Genomic DNA, 20,688 nt, shown 5'->3' with positions numbered 1-20,688 from the left:
GGAATATGAGGTGTTGTTCCTCCAACCTGTGTCTGGCCTCAACGTGGCAGTAGGGGAAGCCATGGATAGACAGGTCAGTATGGGAGTGGGATGTGGAATTGAAGTGGGTGGCCATCGGGAGGTCCTGGCTGCTGCGGCGGACAGAGCGAAGGTGCTTGATGAAGCGGTCGAGCTTGCAAGACCCGAGATGAGGAGAGGAAGGTCTGGTTCAGCAGATGGTAAACACCAGGCTAAGCATCTTAGGCAGATGAAAAGCAAGTAGGTGCACGGACAATGTATATGATGCTAAAACAGAATAAGCAAGTTAAATATGCTCAAACTCTTTGAAAGCATGCTTTGATGACTGGTATTTATGTGTCCTTCTGGCACTTGACCTCATCGTGCAGGACATCTGACAAGCTTCAGGGAATCGAGTGGCTTGTTTTCTTGACACTTCTGACCTTTTACTTCTATAATCAGCAAAATGTATCCAGGAGACACTTTAGGGAGCCAGATTGCTGTTTCAAATAGACTTCCAGCTGAGATGCCAGAAATTGCACTCTGGAAAAGGAGAGATTTCCCAATGGATCAGCAAATTGTGAAATCTGTCTGTGAAATTCTAATGAGGTCTGGGAGTTGAAACGCCTCAATCCTGTTTTCAAAAGCAGCAGAAAAGTTTGGAGCTACCACTCCATTTTCAATGAAGCATGCTGGAGTTAAAATAGCTTCTATTCAAAACTAAACCACGTCACTAAAGTATTTGATATTTCACTTTTGAATGAACCAATTCTACATTTGCCTTTACACTGCCTATTTAAACTATATTTAGACTGAGTCACTATTGTTGATTGATTTAGTTCTTGATGCTGGTTCCCTGGGGGTTCTGTGCAATATTAAGAGCCAGAAATTGGAAATAGTAACATTATGCTGTACGTTTAGGAAGCAGTACAAGGAAACTAATTCTTAGCCCAGTGAAAACCATGGGCAGCATTCCATATGTCTCAGTTTAAAAGAACATAAAACTATTTAGGATTTCTAAAATTCCTTAAGGTCAAATAGTTCCATTGGCCAAGGGTGTAAAAGGGCCAGGACCACAAGAAACTGCAGAGAGTTGTGGACACAGCCCAGGGCATTACGGACATCAGTCTCCCCTTCTTGGACTCTGTCTTTACCTCTCGTTGTCTTGGTGAAGCAGCCAGCATAATCAAAGATCCCACCCACCCGGGACATTCTCTCTTCTCTCCTCTTCGATCGGGTAGAAGATACAGGAGCCTGAAGGCACGTAAAACCAGACTTAAGGACAGCTTCTACCCCACTGTGATAAGGCTATTGAACAGTTCCCTTATACAATGAGATGGACTATATCCTCACGATCTACCTTGTTGTGACCTTGCACCTTACTGCACTGCACTTTCTTTGTAGCTGTGACACTTTACTCTGTACTGTTATTGTTCTTACCTGTACTACATCAATGCACTCTGTACTAACCCAATGTAACTGCACTTTGTAATGAATTGACCTGCACGATCGGTTTGTAAGACAAGCTTTTCACTGTACCTTGGTACAAGTGACAATAATAAACTAATACCAATACCAATACCAAGAAGCATAAGATGAGAAACAGATATCAAAAGCACATATGGAGAGGGAAAGAGAAAGGGAAAAAAAGAGAAGGGCAGTGAATGAAGAAAGAGGTTTTGAACAAATGTGGAGAGACAGTGGCCAGAGAAAATGGGAAAGGAGGAGAATGGATGAAATTGGTTCAGGATGGGAGGAAAGAGAGGCAGCTGAGTGCAAAAGATGTGGACAATAACAAGGGAGCATCAGGAAGGAAAAGCTTGAGATAGATATTGCAGAGGGATGAGAAATGAAGGAGAGATGAAGAAGAGAACTATTGTAGTACTGGTAAACATAGTAATGAAATCTTGCAAACAACCATTAAATAAATGACTTGATCATCTCAATTTTAGTGCCATTTGTTGAGGAATAAACATCAGCCATGATACTGTGAGAACTCTCTTGTTCTTTTTCGATCAGTGTTGCATGATCCTTTACATACACTTGCAGGGTAGATGAGCCCTTACTTTAACATCTAATCTGGAATGTGGGAAATCTATCAGAGCAGTACCCCTTCACTTCTTCACTGAAGTGTTGGTCTGTATTATGCACTCAGCATAGAAAAAGTAGGGGATTCATCCCATGGACACCTTTTCGCCATTCACGGGGGTGTAACTTTGATGGATTTTCTACAGATTGTCAGCACTGCTTGAAGCATTGCTGTAGGCAACCAGAGAAATGCCTTTGGACAATTACGTTCAATGTCTCAACCACAACGTTAGTTCAGTATAACAGAGGCCACAACCTATCAACCCGGTACCCTCACACTTTTGAACAGCAATCCATTTAATTTAATTTCTTTCTCCTTTTCCTAGCAATATCATTTCCAGTATTTATCCAATTTCCTCTGTTATCGAAGTTGCAGTTATTGAATTTATATCCATAGCCTGATCAAGTGGTTCTAAGAAGAAAAGTTTTTCCTTATGTAACCACAGATTCTTTTAATGACATTAAGTAAGCCCTCTCATTATTGACCCAATAATTAGACTGAAGAGAGGAAAATTGAAGTCAACAGATGGAAAACAGCAGGATAAGAATCTTTGGCAGAGAGACAAGAAGAAAGCAGTCAACGCACAGGCTCACAAATTGACAGATGTGGAAGCAGACAAATCACTTATAAAATTCTAACATAAAATAAATTATTAAATATATTCCAATTCTCTTAAAGCATTCTTTGATAAAACGGTGTTGATGGATATGCTTGGCAAAGGCTGTCAATTTCCCTGTTCAGTCAAGCTCTTTAGGAGCATCATTGGAAAACATTCTTCTTTATTTTATACTGATTAAGAATGTAATAGTCCAGAAACTCCAAAGGGAATTGGCAAGTTAGATCCAAAATTGTCTTAGATGCAGAAAGCAAAGGGTAATAGTTGTCAGGAGCTTTACTGACTGCATGGCCATATCCAGTAAGCTTCGTAGACTTCAGTATCAGGCAACTGGTTTCCATTGTTTAGAACAATGAAATAGCTTAAAGGTAGGATCATGAGTAAGAAGTTTGCAGATGATACTAATACCGGAATGTGATTGAATGTGAGAAGAAAGTTAATGATTTCAGGAAGATATCAATGTCAAAAGGGGAAAAATATAGCATAGAGAATTCAGTCCAAACTTTCCTGCATCCTCACCACAAAATTCTGCGTCAGAAGTTTGCAAAGGAACATCTAAACAAGCCTGATGCATTTTGGAAACAAGTCCTGTGGACTGATGAAGTTAAAATAGAACTTTTTGGCTGCAATGAGCAAAGGTATGTTTGGAGAAAAAAGGGTGCAGAATTTCATGAAAAGAACACCTCTCCAACTGTTAAGCACGAGGGTGAATCAATCATGCTTTGGGCTTGTGTTGCAGCCAGTGGCATGGGAAAATTTCACCGGGAGAGGGAAGAATGAATTCAATTAAATACCAGCAAATTCTGGAAGCAAACATCACACCATCCGTAAAAAAGCTGAAGTTGAAAAGAGGATGACTTCTACAACAGGATAACAATCCTAAACACACCTCAAAATCCACAATGAACTACCTCAAGAGGCACAAGTTGAAGGTTTTTTCATGGCCCTCACAGTCCCCCGACCTAAACATCATCAAAAATCTGTGGATAGACCTCAAAAGAGCAGTGCATGCAAGACAGCCCAAGAATCTCACCAAACTAGAAGCCTTTTGCAAGGAAGACTGGGTGAAAATCCCCCAAACAAGAATTGAAAGGCTCTTAGCTGGCTACAGAAAGCATTTACAAGCTGTGATACTTCCCAAAGGGGGTGTTACTTAGTACTGACCATGCAGGGTGCCCAAACTTTTGCTTTGGGTCCTTTTCCTTTTTTGTTATCTTGAAACTGTAAAAGATGGAAATAAAAAAGTAATCTTGCTTAAAATATTAAAGAAATGTGTCATCTTTAACTTTATGCCTTTTGGAGAACAGGCCATCTTTTACTCGCTTAGCTATTCACAGTAACAGAAATTTTGACCAGGAGTGCCCAAACTTTTGCATGCCACTGTATACTCATGACTGCATAGCCAGATTCTGATCTAACTCCATCTACAAGTTTGCAGAGGATACCACCGTTGTAGGCCGTATCTCAAATAAATGATGAGTCAGGGTACAGGAAGGAGATAAGGAGCTTAGTGTCATGGTGTCATAACAACAACCTTTCCCTCAATGTCAACAAAGCAGAAGAGCTGGTCATTGACTTCAAGAAAGGGGGTGGTGTACATGCACCTATCTACATCAATGGTGCTGAGGTCGAGAGGGTTGAGAGCTTCAAGTTCCTAGGAGTGAACATCACCAATAGCCTGCCCTGGTCAAATCACATAGATGCCACAGCCAAAAAAGCTCACCAGCACCTCTACTTCCTCAGGAGGTTAAAGAAATTTGGTATGACCCCTTTGACACTCACCAACTTTCATTGATGCACCATAGAAAGCATCCTATCTGGATGTATCACAGCTTGGTATGGCAACTGCTCTGCCCAGGACCGCAAGAAACTGCAGGGTTGTGGACACAGCCCAGCGCGTCACGGAAACCAGCCTCCCCTCCATGGACACTGTCTTTACCTCTTGCTGCCTTGGTGAAGCAACCAGCATAATCAAAGACCCCACCCACCTGGGTCATTTTCTCTTCTCTGCTCTCCCATCAGGCAGAAGGTACAGGAGCCTGAGGGCACATACCACTAGGCTCAAGGACAGCTTCTATCCCACTGTGATAAGACTATTGAATGGTTCCCTTATACGATGAGATGGACTCTGACCTCACAATCTACCTTGTTGTGACCTTGCTCCTTATTATCTACCTGCACAGCACTTCTTCTGTAGCTGTGACACTTTACTCCGTATTGTTATTGTTTTTACCTGTACTACCTCAATGCACTCTGTACTAACTCAATTTAAGTGCACTGTGTAATGAATTGACGTGTACAATCAGTATGCAAGACAAGTTTTTCACTGTAACTCGGTACAAGTGACAATAAAACCAATACCAATACCAAAAACTTAAGTTTTTCTTTATTTCGAAGTTCCTATTTCTCTGAAGAATTCACAATTTTGGATTCCTCTATCAATTCACCTTTTCAGTTTCTCTGCTTCAGAACAAATCTATCCATGTAGTTGTAATCCCAATCTTTTCAACTGTTCTAGTAACCTCCTGTGTACCTCATCAAAGTCTTCATGTGCTTAACAGACACTGATTCAGTCATCTGTAATGCATGCACGTATAGACACGTGGAAAGACAAGGAATGGAACTGAAAGTCAATTGCATTAATATATTTTTCAAAATTCAGAGACATTCAAAACTCAAGGCTATTGGAAGGGCGATGGATTACCCATCAGACAAGTTTGTCCTTGCCCTATCCGAGAACAGGGCAAAACAGCATGAATCAAAATCCATTTCAATTAGATTTTAAAAGCATTGAACACAATGGTTTGACTAAGTGAAATAAGTATGTTATCAGTCATATCCTCAATGACACAGTCTCCCATCTAATTACTGAACAGGCCTGAGCGTCCTCAGCTGGGTATTCACAGGGAGAATGACAAAAGCACTGACCCTTCCCTTCCCATTATGCAGTGTATTTACATCTGAATGAAAAATGACCTCATTTAGAGCATTTAGAGATAAAGCAGTTAAGAAGGCCTATGGGATGTTAGCTTTCGTAAATCATGGGATTGGGTTTAAGAGCCGCGAAGTGATGATGCAGTTTTACAAAACTCTAGTTAGACCACACTTAGAGTACTGCGTTCAGTTCTGGTCGCTGCATTATAGGAAGGATGTGGAGGCATTGGAGAGGGTGCAGAGGAGATTTACCAGGATGCTGCCTGGATTAGAGCGTATGGAATATGAGGAGAGGCTTAAGGTGTTAGGGCTTTATTCACTGGAAAGGAGGAGGATGAGAGGAGACGTGATAGAGGTATATAAAATATTGAGAGGAATAGATAGACAGTCAGCGCCTCCTTCCCAGGGCACCAATGCTCAAGACAAGAGGGCATGGCTTTAAGGTTATGGGTGGGAGGTTCAGGGGAGATGTCGGGGGGAGGTTTTTCACCCAGAGAGTGGTTGGTGCATGGAATGCACTGCCTGGGGTGGTGGTGGAGGCAGATACATTGGACAGGTTCAAGAGTTTGTTGGATAGGCATATGGAGGAACATGAGATAGAGAGATATGCAGGAGGAAAGGGTTAGATAGTGTGAGGGTGGTTTGATGGACGGCACAACATGGTGGGCCGAAGGGCCTGTTTTGTGCTGTATTGTTCTATGGTATCACTTGTTTAATGTTTACCCTTGATATCAGAACAAAGATGTATAGAGCAGAATTATGAAAAGAATCAGAGTATGAAAGTGGTTCATATTTCATTCTGCATTTTGCACATCTAGAGTGACCATCATGTAGGGAGAAGCCATATCTATTAACTGAATGTGAGCTGTGGATCAATCAGTAACAATATTATGTTTGAGGGTGTGGGGTTAAGATCCACTCTGCAGTTCCAAGTATAAAAATTTAGGCTGGCACTACTGAGAGTGTGCAATTTTTCTGGAGGTATTGATGGATGAATATGATAAGGCCTTGTCTGTTCTCTCAAGTTGTTATGGAATCATAAAACATACAGCACAGAAATGAGACCTTCCTGCCCACCTCAACATGCTGACCATGATGCCTATCCCACTTGTCTGCCTTAGGCCAGTATCACTCTATTCCTTTCCTATTCTAGTACCTGTCCAAAACTTAGTTGCTGAGTATATTCGAGACAGACCGATAGATTTTTAGATATCAAGGGAATCCAACAATAAAAGGATCCTACGGGTAAGTGGCACTGAAGTAAAAACAAAATCAGCCATATTCTTATTGAGTGGTGGAACAAAGGACTAAGAACATAAGAACATATAAATTAGGGGCAGGGAAAGGCCACTTGGCCCTCCAAGCATGTTCCACTATTCAATAAAATCTTGGCTCATCTGATTGTAACCTCAAATCTGTATTCCTGCCTTTCCCCAGTAACCTTTCATCTGCTTGCCTAATAAGATTCTATCCACCGCAGACTTTAATATTGTAATTATAACTTCCTCCACCTGCTCCTCTGGCAGCTTGTTCCAGATATTCGCCACCCTCTGTGTGAAAACTGTGTCCCTCAAATCTCCTTTAAATTTTCTCATTCTACACTCCACTGCCCTGGGAAAAAGTCTTGAGATTAAATGAGCTTAAAATTGTAGGAAAGGGAGGGCGAACAAAAGGCATGTCTCTGATAGGGAAGAGGGAAGAAAAATTCAACACAAACGTGGTAATGGGCCTTCTTTCCACTGGCTCTATCACTCATGTCTTTCAATCCCTCCTATATTCCAGCCTGTCACAGACCTTCCCCTTTAGATCTGCCATTCCTCAGCAACTTTTTAAATTTTGTAACTAATAGTAATTTTTATGTCTGGCACTGTACTGCCGCAAAACAATAAATTTCATGACATATGACAGATAATAAATCTGATTCTGATATATCTTGTTTTTCCAGCTTTAATGCAAGGTCATTATCCTGATACATTAATTTTCACTCTCTCTCCCCCTACAAATACTAAGTGCCGCCGTTTTTGGATTTCTGTGCAAACTGTGGAATGTTGAGCTTACTCTTTGCTGGGGTTTGCCAAGTGGGCTGACATTGGGCTTCAGTTATGTCCCCAACAGCAAGTGTCACAGGTAAGAGTTTTCTCAATAATTGAGAGTTTTAAGGGAACAATTACTGATGCTAGTTTTGTTTTATTTCAGATTTATTCTATCAATTTAAATTTCCCAGTTGCCATGATGGGATTGTTTGTGTTTTAACTTTGTTTTTCCATTTATGACATTGCTTCTTCATAGTTTATGGATGTCAGGGACATTCAAAAACATTAATTTTTCTTGACAGTTTTGACAACCGGCTAAGCCTGGGGCCTGGCTTCACCAACTATCATTTTTCTCAGCTCTTTAGTCGTCAGGTTATGTTCTGGTCTACTTACAGGGTTACACTGTGTGCCTGGACAGCTCAATGCCAGCAGCAAGTCCTGCCACAATAATATAACGTAGATACTTTATAGTTTAACAACCTGAAATAATATTAAAATATTCAGCAAAACATAGATGTTTACAGCTTATCCAAGAAACACACACAAAAATATCTTGCAGTTATATAATTCTTTTACATCAAATAGCAACAACATAAAACTGTATTTCACACTAAGCTACAGGAGTATTGAAGGTAGATGACCAAATGCTTGGTCAGGAGGGAGGAAAAGTTACTTCGAAAGTAGGGTTTCTATCCCATTTAATGTTCTAAGGTCAAACTGGAGAACAGGAAAACAAAGCTAACCTGGAAACGCCAGTGGTGTGCCCAGTCAGTAATCAAGCTGACCATTTTGAAACTGGCCTACACTCTCAAGTGACTAAGCAGTTGCATTGCCAGTTTAGCTAGGGGTGCTTTCCATGTATTCAAATAAAAACCATCTCAAGATTGACAATGGGAATCTCTGTAGAATGTTGGAATGAAACACTAGTGAAGGAGGCCATTCGACCCATCATGTATGTGCTGGTGAAAATGGCTTTGATTCATTCAGCTATGAATGGTCTCAGCAGGATTCCAATATGTTACACCCCTCCAAACTGTGAGAATAAATCCCCCACATTCATTAGGTATTACAACTGTTTTGTTCAAACCAAATAGTATGCTTGTGCATGTGAAGTCTTTTTAGTTTGAATTTAACAATAAGGCAATGTTTTTCATTGAAACAAAATTCCTTTCAGAATATTATCTCAACATCTTATTTACCAAAGAGGTAATATGCTCCTAATCCTCACTGAAGGCCACTAGATTTGGTCGAGCACATGCTGAATAATTCTATTGACAATTTTATACCAAAGGGGTGTTTTTGATCAAGATCACATTTTCAAAATCAATTGGCCTTTTACTATTAAAACTACTTTTAAACATGATACAGTAAATGGAAAATCCTAGCAGGATTCTTTCCATCGATAGGAAGGACAATAGTAAATTTTTCTCCATAGCAGAGGTGTTTCTAACTACAGGGCATAGGTTTAAGGTAAGGAGTAAAAGGTTTACAGGTAATATAAGAAAGTTTTTTTTTCACCCAGAGGGTGTTTGGAATGCCCTGTCTCAGAGGGTGGTGAGGTAGCAACTCTTTTAACATTTAAAATGTATCTAGACAAACACTAAACATACATCAAGGCATAGAAGGCCAAGGATCTCATGCAGCTAAATGGGATTTGTGCAGATGTATCCAATGGTTAGCATGGATGTAGTGGACTGAAGGGCCTGTTTCTGTGCTGTATGACTCCATGACACTTCAATCGCCAAGGAATAGAAGGATACAAACCAAGTGGTGGTAAATCTGATTAATACAGATGTGTACTTGATGGTCAGCAGAGATGGGTGGGGGGAAGGGTGTATTTCTGTGCTATATGGCTATGAATCAAGGCTAAAATTTTAGAGATAAAGGGGAGCAAGAATGATATCCCATGAACACTATTTACCTTGCATGTAATCCCTTCTAATATCAGTCAGCCTAATCAAAACATTTTGCAATGGGCGTGTGAGCTCTGAAACCAGCCACCAGGTTTCATCTTCACTGCAGCATTGTTTTTAATGTGCTGAGATCAGTGTTTTCAGTAAAAATATGTATTTTCGATGGGTTACACATTAATGTAAAATTTTCAACCTTATGTTAGGCAGGGCACATTCATTACAAGGAAATGAAATGCATAAACAATTTGTTTTGGAACAGGAAAAACAGAATAATTTATACTTTTTAACACAATGAAGGGGTTAACATTTCTGTTCTGGTTGGGAGTCACTTGCAAGATACAGAAGAAATTCATCGATGATACGTTCTGCTTTTATTTTCAATTTCAAACTTTCAGGTCTTTCTGAGATCATTAACATCAGTGAGACTTCCAAGTGGATAAAGAACTAGCTACAATGTTGCTTTGACCACTCATTCAAGGAGTCAGTAAGGCAGGAAACCAAGAGAAAATTATGTAAATGTTATTATCTGATTAACTTTAAATAATGACAATCTACAATCAGGCTCAGTAGAAAAGTTACACATCACTTGAACTTCACAGTTGCACACGATTGGTGTCCCATAGAATCTTCTGATATATTGACAGATCTAAGCAAATCACATACTTCGAAGAATACATTCTAAGTCTGCATTCTGACTAGAGTGCAATACTGACACCCCTGCGCTCCTAGAAAACAGTCCATAGTCGCTATTTTCCATAACATGAAGCTGCATCGCCTGCACAAGTGAGTAGAAAATAAATTTTGTGGTTTATTTATTTACATTTTCTCACACAAGTTCTGTGAGAGCAAATTTTATTCAGCATGTCAAATTTCTGGGTAGTGATTTGTGAATTTTGGAAGGATAACTTTCCATTACCCAAACAGCTGTAACACAGGGGGTCATCTGTATTATGTAATCTCAAGTCTGTCACATAATAAAAGGTTAAAAAATAATTTGTAAATACAAGAATTGGAATCATCCAATGTAACATTATGTAATATTCTTAGGAGGTCAAGTGAAACCCCTTCACAAAATTCCATTGAAGGTCATTGCCTGAAACGTTAACTCTTTTTCTCTTTCCAAAGTGGCTGTCTGATGAGCAGTATTTCCAGACTTTATTTCAGACTTTCAGTATTGATAGCTTTTTGCTTTGCAATCTGCACAAGATTAATACCTCAAACAGTTAAATAAGGGTCAATTTTGCAAGTGATACTAATGCATTCCAAGCATTAAAAAAAAACAAGAAAGCACATAGTTTATCAACATAAATGGAGAATCTCATCCTGAGCACACAACTATCAATATTTCCAGCTATATGATATACCAAGCTTTGAAGATGAAATTTAATTGAAATACAAGATAGCAAGGCTGAATAGATTACTGCAGTGTTGTCTTTTTTGATGAATGACCAAGGTCTCTATGAATATTCAGGAAGGGTACAATCCATTAGACTCTAACTGCTGCTAAGTACTTAACTATTAACGTGCTCACGTTGACAATTTGTCACTGTATCTCACAAATATTAAAATTTAGCACAGCTAGCTGCCTTCTTTACTGCAAATGTTCTCATTAAAATCAAATGATAAGCATTCTTTTGTTTCTAAGGAGTCTAAACTCTGCTCGTATTCCCTTCCTTATATTTTAGCTCATATTCTGTTAAGGGATGAGAAAACTACAGTTCCATTTATCACATCTTAATGCAAGTTAGAAAATATAAAATGTGATAGAAATGCAACAAATGTAATCTATAAAATCCAAGTATAAAATAACCATGAGCAAAAGAGCTATAATAATTAGCTGCAAGATATGCTAATCAATTCCCATAATGGACCTTCAAGCTTAGCGACCTGGGATTTATTTTGTTAATTGTTTGCAATGCTTTGATGCATACAAAGAGATGCTTTGTTACAGGATGGAAGTGGATAATTTTGCTGTACATAGTTCACAGCTATCTTTTGGCATTATAAAAGGGCTTGGTGTGGCAACATTTAAAAAAAGTTTATGTTGGGATATGGTGCAACAACAGCACTGCAATTTACTGCTATCATAGCAACTCACAAAGCAGCACAATAAAACAAAATGCTCTGTCCAGTTGCAAGAAGTCTGCATTTGACTTAAAAATGAGATGTTGATGGAAATAGATCCTCAGGTAGCAATTACACTAAACCCAGCTAAGCCCTAAAGTTAGGAACATTATAGATCTGATTCCCTGGTTTCAAATGAGTTTACCCAGTTAGCAGTACAGGTTCAACAATCAGTCCTGGTTTGCAGTGGGAGTGGAGGGGAAATCAATAAAGTTCTGCAATCCTAATTGCTATGCGATGCATCTTACTGGAATGTCCATGCATCTGGATATCAGCTGAGAACTGGACTAGATCTAGTGTAAAAATATGATACAAAACTCTATTGCCACTCCCAGCCCAAATTTACAGGCCTTGAAGAATGACCATATCAAAAAGCAGTATCTCATGTTTTCATAAAAATAACAATAGACTGGCAAAACAAAATACACGAGCCACTTGCTGAAAGTTTCTTAGAGTTTTTTTATATAAAAGCACAAGAATTAAATAATAACATTTCTCAAATGATTGATCATTATATGATCATCCTTAGCTTCTGGATTTCTTGGGCCTCTCTCCTCTTCCAGATCCATGCTGTTTGCCCCCTCTACCTATCCCTGCTCCACCTCTTCGTTTCTTCTTTTGTGCCAGTGTCTCCTCTTTTAAAGAACGTATCCAGAAAGCGTCAAATGATCCCGGAGGTTGGTAACCCGGCTCATTCGTAGGCAGTTCATCTTTTGACAACAGAATGCAAATAGCAGGGATGTTTCTTTTTACAGTTAAACTATCTAACCCTGCCTCAGAAACAATGGGTTCCCAGAGTTCTTCAACCTGCTTATAAAACAATTTGGTAATTTGATGGAGGTTTTTTAATCTTCTCTTCATGATTTCCACACAGCTGATTGCTTTGCTGACTGCTTTCCCAGTGCCGGTGAAAAGGATTTCTTTGGTACTGTCTGATTCCATCTTGCCAATGGCGTATCCCACGAGATTTCTTATTTTGCTGCTTTCCTTCACCTTCATTTCAATAGTATCTTTTGGAAGATTGGCAATTGGCTGTGGACAAGCCAACTCTGTGATTTTTGTTTTCTGATAGTTTTCCATTTTAAGAAACTTCCTGTAATTCCAAACAGATGAAAACAGAACTTGTAATTCTAAGTGTAATTAGTTGTTTATATCTGCCATTCTGAGTTATTTTAAAATTATTAAAAGTGCTTGTTATACTTTCTTCTTTCCTAGATGTGCTAATCAACCTCAGCACAGACATCGAGAACCCTCTAGTAGCTCAGTTAAGCAGCCACACCACAAGTTATTAACCAATGGAGGCATCAGAACAGAAGCTGATCTTATCCTCGCCAGATTCTAGCTGGATTTAGGAGCTAACAATTGCAACCGTGGAGGCCAAGGACAATGCTGGAATTTACACTCCAAAAGTTAAATACCACAGTTGTAGAAGAACTATAATAAATAAATTATAAATGCTGGAAATAAACAGGCCAGGCATCATCTCCAGAATGAAAAGCAGAAATAACCTTTCAAGTCAAAGATTTTTCACTATAATACTTTGAAGTGGACACTAAGTATTAACTCTTTCTCTTTCCACAGCTAGTGGTGGACCTCGTGAATATTCCCAGCATTTTCTGTTTTTGTTATAGCATTTATTCTACTTCACTGAGATCAACAAGCAAAACAAAAATGGGATATTTATCAGACTTTCCTTATCTACTATTCAGTAGGAATCCTATGGTGCATATACAGTATTATGTAAATGAGAAAGTGAATGGTTTTGGATTGAAATTATACTGTAACACAAAGAGCATAACGACACCTGGGAAAAGCTTTATATACTTTCACTTCATGTCTCTTCTACTCAGCTTATCTTTATCAATAGTGTCTCTGCAGTCACTAGGAAATTGCTATTTTCTACCACTTTTCCAGTGATTTCATTTCTTCTATCCAACAGAATCAACAAATTTTTCATTCAAAGTATTTTAGAGAGAGATCCAAGCACAAATTACTGTTTCAGGTGTTGGTCGAGGGACCTATACTCAGAGAGTCAGTTAACTGGTCAGCCCGTGACCCAGAGGCAGGACTTGGCCTGAGTCAGTCTACAATAGCCGTCTACACAGATAGCATGGTTACTGCAGAATGAAATAAAAGGAACTCAAAATCAAAACTATAGCAATGTCTCCTCAAAAATCACAGGGTGACTTCTCCATCAAAATGCAGTGACTGGAGGATAGTTACACACACACACAGTATACGTTCAAAGAGTCACTTACTGTCCATTCTCCAGGCATGGTTGGAAAGGAAATTATCTAATAATTTTAATTCTACTTGATTATAGAGACATACCAATATGCAGCCTAAATATTGGTTGTGATTCAGAACTCTTGCTCTTTGAAATTCTGCCTCTTCTCCTAATCTTAACCTTAATATACCTGGGAAGTCCGAGTTCAACAAACAGAAATAATCAGGTCAGGGTGCATCTTTGAGGAGGGAAACTGAATTAATGCTTGAAATCAGCATCTTTTGGTGAAAGTTTGAGACACAAAATGTTCCAAATTTGCAGAAACAGGGAAAAGTTTGGGATGGGGAGCGCTTGCCAGGACAAAGTCTGTGAAAAAGTGCAAGGCAGGACGGATTTAATGAACTAAAGGAATGAAAGTGCAAGACAAAAGGTACAATAAGTAAAACAGTATCATAGGAACCCAAGAATTAGAAGCAGAAGTAGGCTATTTGGCCCCATGTGCCTGCTACAGCTTTCAATAAGATTATGGTTGATTTTCCCTACACTATCCCGTGCACCAGATTTCCTTAATATCTAAAATCTATCAATCTCTTGAGTAGAAAATTTTTGGGGGTAAACGCTTATTCCCATCAGGGCGAAGATTTTTTCCATTGTCACAAATCACTGACCACATATGACCACATGACACGGTAGTGTAGCAGTTAGCATAATGCTATTACAGTGCCAGCAACCCGGGTTCAACTTTGGCCACTGTCTGTAAGGAGTTTGTACGTTCTCCCCACGTCTGCATGGGTTTCTTCCAGGTGCTCTGGTTTCCTCCCACATTCCAAGGACGTATGGGTTAGGAAGTTGTGGGCATGCTATGTTGGTGCAGGAAGCGTGGTGACACTTGAGGGCTGCCCCCAGAACACTCTACGTAAAAGATGCATTTCACCATGTGTTTTGATGTACATGTGACTAATAAAGATATCTCATCTTATCTAGTTCCAGAAACCCCAGCCAAGAGAAAGAGAAATAAAGAGATTTACAAAGACCAAAATCATCAGCAGTATCCACCAGAAAAAGCTAGTTATGATCAGAAAAGACAAACTCAATGCTAAATTTACTGAGTTTTGAAGGTGACATTGCTTCACCTAGAAGTACCTAGGTGACGTGCTCCAGATCCTGGAAGACGAAAAGAGCAGGAGTGGGCCACACAGCCCTTCAAGCCTTTAAATAAGATCATGCTTGATCTGTCTGCAGCCTCAATTCTGTATTCCCCTTTATTCAAAGTACCCTCTCACCCCATGGCTTATCAAGCGTCTCTCTACCTGCCTTAACCACATTCATGCTTGTCTTCATAGGTCAGGACATGGAATATAAGGGTTGGAACATTTCATTGCAACTTTACAAAACACTGGTTAGGCTGCACTTGGAATATTGTGTGCAGTTCTGCTTGCCAAACAATAGGCAGCATGTGATTGCGCTAGAGAGAGTGCAGAGGAGGTTCACCAGAGCCTGGATTGAAGGACTTTAGCTATGAGGAGAGAATGGATAGACTGGACTTGTTTTCCCTGGAGCAAGGGAGGCTGTGGGGGTCCTGATAACATTATCAGCGATCCAATACCAGAGGGCATGCATTTAAGGTGAGAAGGGGTAGGTTCAGAACAGACGTGAGGGGCACTTTTTTTTTTACTGAGAGAGTAGTGGATGCCTGGAATGCGTTGCCTGATAGGGTGGTGAAGACAAATTCATTGGGGGCTATAAACAGGTGCTTGGATGGGCACATGAATGAGAGGAAAATAGAGGGATATGGGCATTCTGTAGGTAGGAGGGAATAGCTGTGTCAGCACAACATTGTGGGCTGAAGGGCCTGTTCTGTGCTGTATGTTCTATGTTCATATATAAGGTAGGTAATCAAATCTTTTTCCCATGAAAAAGAAGAGCTTTAAGGTGAGAGATAGGGGATTTAAAGAGGATATTAGGGGAAAGTTTTTTATTACACAGAATGGTAGATATCTGGAATACACCGCCAGAGGTGGTAGTGGAATCAGATACAATTACTACATTAAAGAGGCATTTAGGCAGACACTTAAAAGGCAAGGCATAAAAAGGATACAGTCTTAATGTAGGCAAGTGGGATTAATGTAGATAGGCAAAATAGGTCCATGTGGATGCGGTAATTTTTGTGCTGTAAGCTTGTTTGATTCGATAGTGACTGCTTCCAATGCCTTTGAGGTAGAATCATGAGATACTACATAGAAACTAGCCTCATGGCCCACCAAATCCACACCAGGCATCAAGCACCCATTTTTATATGAATCCTACACTAACCCATTTTATTCTTCCCACATTCCCATCAACTCGCCCCACATTCTACCATGCACTTGTATACCAAAGGGCAATTTACAACAGCCAATTAACCTACCAACCTGTACATTCTTAGGATGCAAGTAGAAACGGGAGCATCAGGAGGAAATTGGTAACCACAGGGAGTTGAAGGAGAAATCTAGAGGGCATGAGGCATGATGCAAACTCCACACTCTGTGTCAAAGATGAGGATTGAACCTGGGTTTCTGAAACTGAGAGGCAACAGCTCTACTAGCTGCACTACTGTGCCATCCAAAGACTCATGACCTACTGAGGGAAAATAAAATCCCTTCATCTGCATTAAATAGGAGACGGCTCCTGGTCCTATATTTTCTCACAAAAGGAAACATTCTCTATATGTCTACTCTGTCAAGCCCCCTAAGGTTCTTGTTCCAATCAAGTCCCCTTGACTATTCTAAATTATACTGGGCACATTTAGCCTGAGCGCCCTTTTCTCAGGCAATAACCCACCCATTCCACATGTGAATTTAATAAACCTTCAAGAGGCAGTGCCTCAAGAAGGTGGCATCCATCATTAAGGACCCTCACCACCCAGCACATGCCCTCTTCACATTACTACCATCAGGGAGGAGGTACAGGAGCCTGAAGACCCACACTCAACGTTTCAGGAACAGCTTTTTTCCCTCCGCCATCAGATTTCTGAATGGTCCATAAACGCTACCTCGTTACACCTCTTTAACACTGTTTATTTTTGTAACATAGTAATTTTTATGTCTTTATGTCTTGCACTGTACTGCTACTGCAAAACAAATTTCATGACATATGTCAGTGATAATAAACCTGATTCTGAACTACTTTCAATATATTAACATTCTTTCCCAGATAACGGCACGAATAGGAAAGGTTGAGGAAGGAAAGCAGCATTGGACCCGAGTGCACCAGAACACAATCCATACCTCCTTGTTTCTATACTTGTCCCATCCCACCTCCTACCCTTAAGATTCTCCTTCAGCTCCCTCCCCGACTCCACCTTTGTTTCAGCGATAGGATTTTCCCAATTCTGAAAAGTCAGATGCCGAACATTCCCCACTCTGTTGACCTGCATAACCGGTACCTGGGTAGCGCTGACCTGCATAACAGGTACCTGTGTAACCTACAACTACTGCCACCTCCAATGGGATCCCACCACCAGGCACTTCTCCCCCCCTCTTCACTTTCCTCAGGGACTGCTCTCTCTGCAACTCCCTTGTCCACTTCTCCCTCCCCACTGATGAGGCCCCCCCCCCCCAGCACTTATTCAAGTTCAAGTTACTTTATTGTCATTCATCCATGCTATAAAAACACATGACGGAACAAAATGTCATTTCCCCCAGACTCTCACAACAGAGGACATACATAGAACAGGAGACATGCAATAAACACAACAAAAAACAAAAAATCAAATAAAAAATAGTGCAAGTACAAATAGTGCAAAAATACGGTATATACAAAATACAAATTTAGTGCAGAGTTAGTGCAAAACCGAGTTGGACAAGAGAAATACGAGCTCAGTGTGTTGTACTCATTGTATAAACATGTTCAGCAGCAGCCAAAGTTCTTATACGCCGTTGTGCAAACCAGAGCTTTTGACGCGGCATTTGTCTACCAGGGTATTCAGGAGCCTGACAGCCTGGGGGAGAAAAACTGTTGTGCAATCTAGCAGTTCTGGCCCGGATGCTCCGGTACCGCTTGCCAGACGGCAGTGGGACAAATAGGTCGTGGGAGGGATGAGAGGGGTCGTCTATAATTCTATAAACCTTATGCGTGCATCATGTATTGTAAACATCCGAGATGGAGGAAAGAGGTACTCCAGTGATCTTTTTCGCTGTACTCGCAATTCTCTGCAAAGACTTACGGTCAGAGATGTTACAGTTACTGTACCAGGCAGAGATGCAGCTAGTCAGGACACTGTCAATGGTACCCCTGTAGAATGTAGTGAGGGTGGGGGAGGGCAGGTTTGCTCTTTTCAGCCGCTGTAAAAAGTGGAGACGCTGCTGTGCCTTCTTGGCAAGGGAAGAGATGTTAGTTGACCAGGACAGGTCGTCTGCTATATGTATTCCCAAGAACTTATAACAGCTGACTCTCTGTACAATGACGCCACTGATGCACGGGAGTAAGTGGTCAGCCTGAGCCTTTCTAAAATCCACAATCATCTCTCTTGTTTTGTCCACATTCAAGGAGAGATTGTTGACTGAGCACCAATCCACCAGCCTCGCCGCCACCTCTCTGTAAGCTGTTTCATCATTCCTGCTGATGAGGCCCACCACTGTTGTATCATCAGCAAACTTGATGATATGGTTGGAGCTTGAGTTAGCAGAACAGTCATGGGTCAGCAGCATGAACAGCAGTGGACTGAGCTCCAGTGCTCAGCCTGGTGATTTTTGAGGTGGTATTTCCAATACGAACTGACTGTGGCCTTTCAGAGAGGAAGTCCAGAATCCAATTACAGGTGGAGGTGCTAAGGCCCAGTAGGTGTAACTTCCTTATGAGGTTCTGTGGGATGATAGTACTAAAGGCAGAGCTGAAGTCTATAAAGAGCATTCTAACATGTGTCCTTTTGATCTAGGTGAGACAAAGCCAGGTGCAGGGCAAAGGACACTGCATCTTCAGTTGACCGATTGCGGTGGTATGCAAACTGAAGGGGGTCCAGTAAGGGAGGGAAAATGGATTTAATGTGTTGCAAGACTAACCTCTCGAAGCACTTCATGATGACTGAAGTCAGTGCCACTGGGCGGTAGTCATTTAAACAGGTTACAGGCATCTTTTTAGGCACTGGTATAATGGAGGTAGATTTGAAACATACAGGGACAACTGCTTGGCTCAAAGAAACATTAAAGATGTCGGTGAATACACCTGCCAGCTGGGCTGCGCAGTCCCTGAGCACACGGACTGTTATCAGGTCCCGCTGATTTCCGAGGGTCAACCCTGGATAATATCTTCCTCACACTAGCTGAGGAAAGACAAAATACCTGGTCATTGAGCGGTGAAGGTGTCTTGCTCGCAGGTTCATTGTTAAGTACATCAAACCGAGCACAGAAGTCGTTCAGTGCATCTGGGAGGGAGGCGTCACTGTCACAAGTGCAAGGTGGGGGGCTCTGGTCCGTGATGGCCTGGATGCCCTGCCACAGACGTCTAGTGTCCATGGTATCAGAGAAGTAGCTCTGGATCTTCTGGGCATATCTTCCTCACACTAACTGAGGACAGACAAAGTACCTGGTCCCTCCACTTTATCCCTTCAACCATACTAATGCTACACCTGCCCCTACATCTCCTCCCTCACTACCATTCAGGGCCCCAGACAGTCCTTCCAGGTGAGGCACTGCTTCACCTGTGAATCCGAGGGTGTCATTTATTGCATCCAGTGCCTCTGCTACGTCGGTGAGACCCAATACAGATTGGGTGATCGCTTCGTCGCATGCCTTCGCTCCGTCTGCTGCAACAGCCAGGATCTCCCAGTGGCCACCTACTTCAATTCCACATCCCAGCATGTCTATCCACAGCCTCCTCTACTGCCACATTAAGGCTAAACGCAGGTTGGAGGAGTAACGCTTCATATTCCGCCTTGGTAGTCTCCAACCTGACAGCATCAACATCGATTTCTCTTCTGGTAACACTTCCCCTCTGTTTTCCCTCATTCCTGTGGCCCCCTAACCCCTTCTCTTTCCCCTCCCCACCTCCTTCCCTTTAGTCCATGGTCTATTGTCCTCTGCTATCAGATTCCTTCTTCTTCAACCCTTTTTCTCCTATCACCTTTCAGCTTCCTGCATCATTCCCTTTCATCCTCCCTCTCCCCACCCCCTTCTGCCCTCTCACCTGCCAGCCTGTGCCCCTCCCCCAACCTTATTCCAGCTTCTGCCCTCTTCCTTGCTAGTTCTTATGGAGGGTTTCGACCTGAAATGTCTACTGTTTATTTCCCTCCATAGATGCCGCCTGACCTGCTGAGTTCCTCCAGCATTTTGTGTGTGTGGCTCCAGATTCCAGCATCTACAGAATCTTTTGTGTCTCCACCTGTGTAACGTTGGCCTGTGGACCAGGTACCTGTGTAACGTTGGCCTGTGTAGCGCTGACCAGGTACCCAGTCCACAGGTCAGTGTTACACAGGACCAGGTTCCCATGTGCCGGGTGTCTGTGTAACGCTGACCTGTGCCTGTGTAGCGCTAGACCTGTGGACCGGGTACCTGTGTAATGCTGGCCTATGCAGCACTGACCGGTACCCAGTCCAACCTGTGGACCAGGTATCTATGTGCCGGGTGTCTGTGCAACACTGACCTGTATAACAAGCCGAGTGTCCGTGTAACACTGACCTGCAGCCCAGCGGCGGCAGCAACACCTCCGACGGTGCCCGGGACACAGCCTCTGCCTCACTCCCACCGGATATCGCCGGCGTGTCTCTCTCTTTCTCTGAC

General features: G+C 41.6%; 1 protein-coding gene across 1 annotated transcript; it reads right to left on the bottom strand.

The window, feature by feature from the left end:
- Window positions 1-9,930: 9,930 nt before the first annotated feature.
- Window positions 9,931-20,687, bottom strand: rpp25l (ribonuclease P/MRP 25 subunit-like). The gene is made up of 2 exons (XM_052032334.1): window positions 20,587-20,687; window positions 9,931-12,799 (listed from the first exon to the last, which is right to left on the bottom strand). The coding sequence occupies exon 2, from the start codon at window positions 12,784-12,786 to the stop codon at window positions 12,232-12,234; it is 555 nt and encodes a 184-aa protein (XP_051888294.1). The 5' UTR covers window positions 12,787-12,799; window positions 20,587-20,687; the 3' UTR covers window positions 9,931-12,231.
- Between the last annotated feature and the right edge of the window lies 1 nt (window position 20,688).

The sequence above is a fragment of the Pristis pectinata genome, chromosome 2 (assembly GCF_009764475.1).
Source record: "Pristis pectinata isolate sPriPec2 chromosome 2, sPriPec2.1.pri, whole genome shotgun sequence".
NCBI classification, from domain to species: Eukaryota; Metazoa; Chordata; class Chondrichthyes; order Rhinopristiformes; family Pristidae; genus Pristis; species Pristis pectinata.
Note: the sequence above shows the minus strand (reverse complement) of the source record. Positions and strands in the feature narration are given on the sequence as shown.

What these genes read in the sequence shown, in the direction of transcription:
- rpp25l (XM_052032334.1), bottom strand. Translation starts at nt 12,786, where the DNA reads ATGGAAAACTATCAGAAAACAAAAATCACAGAGTTGGCTTGTCCACAG.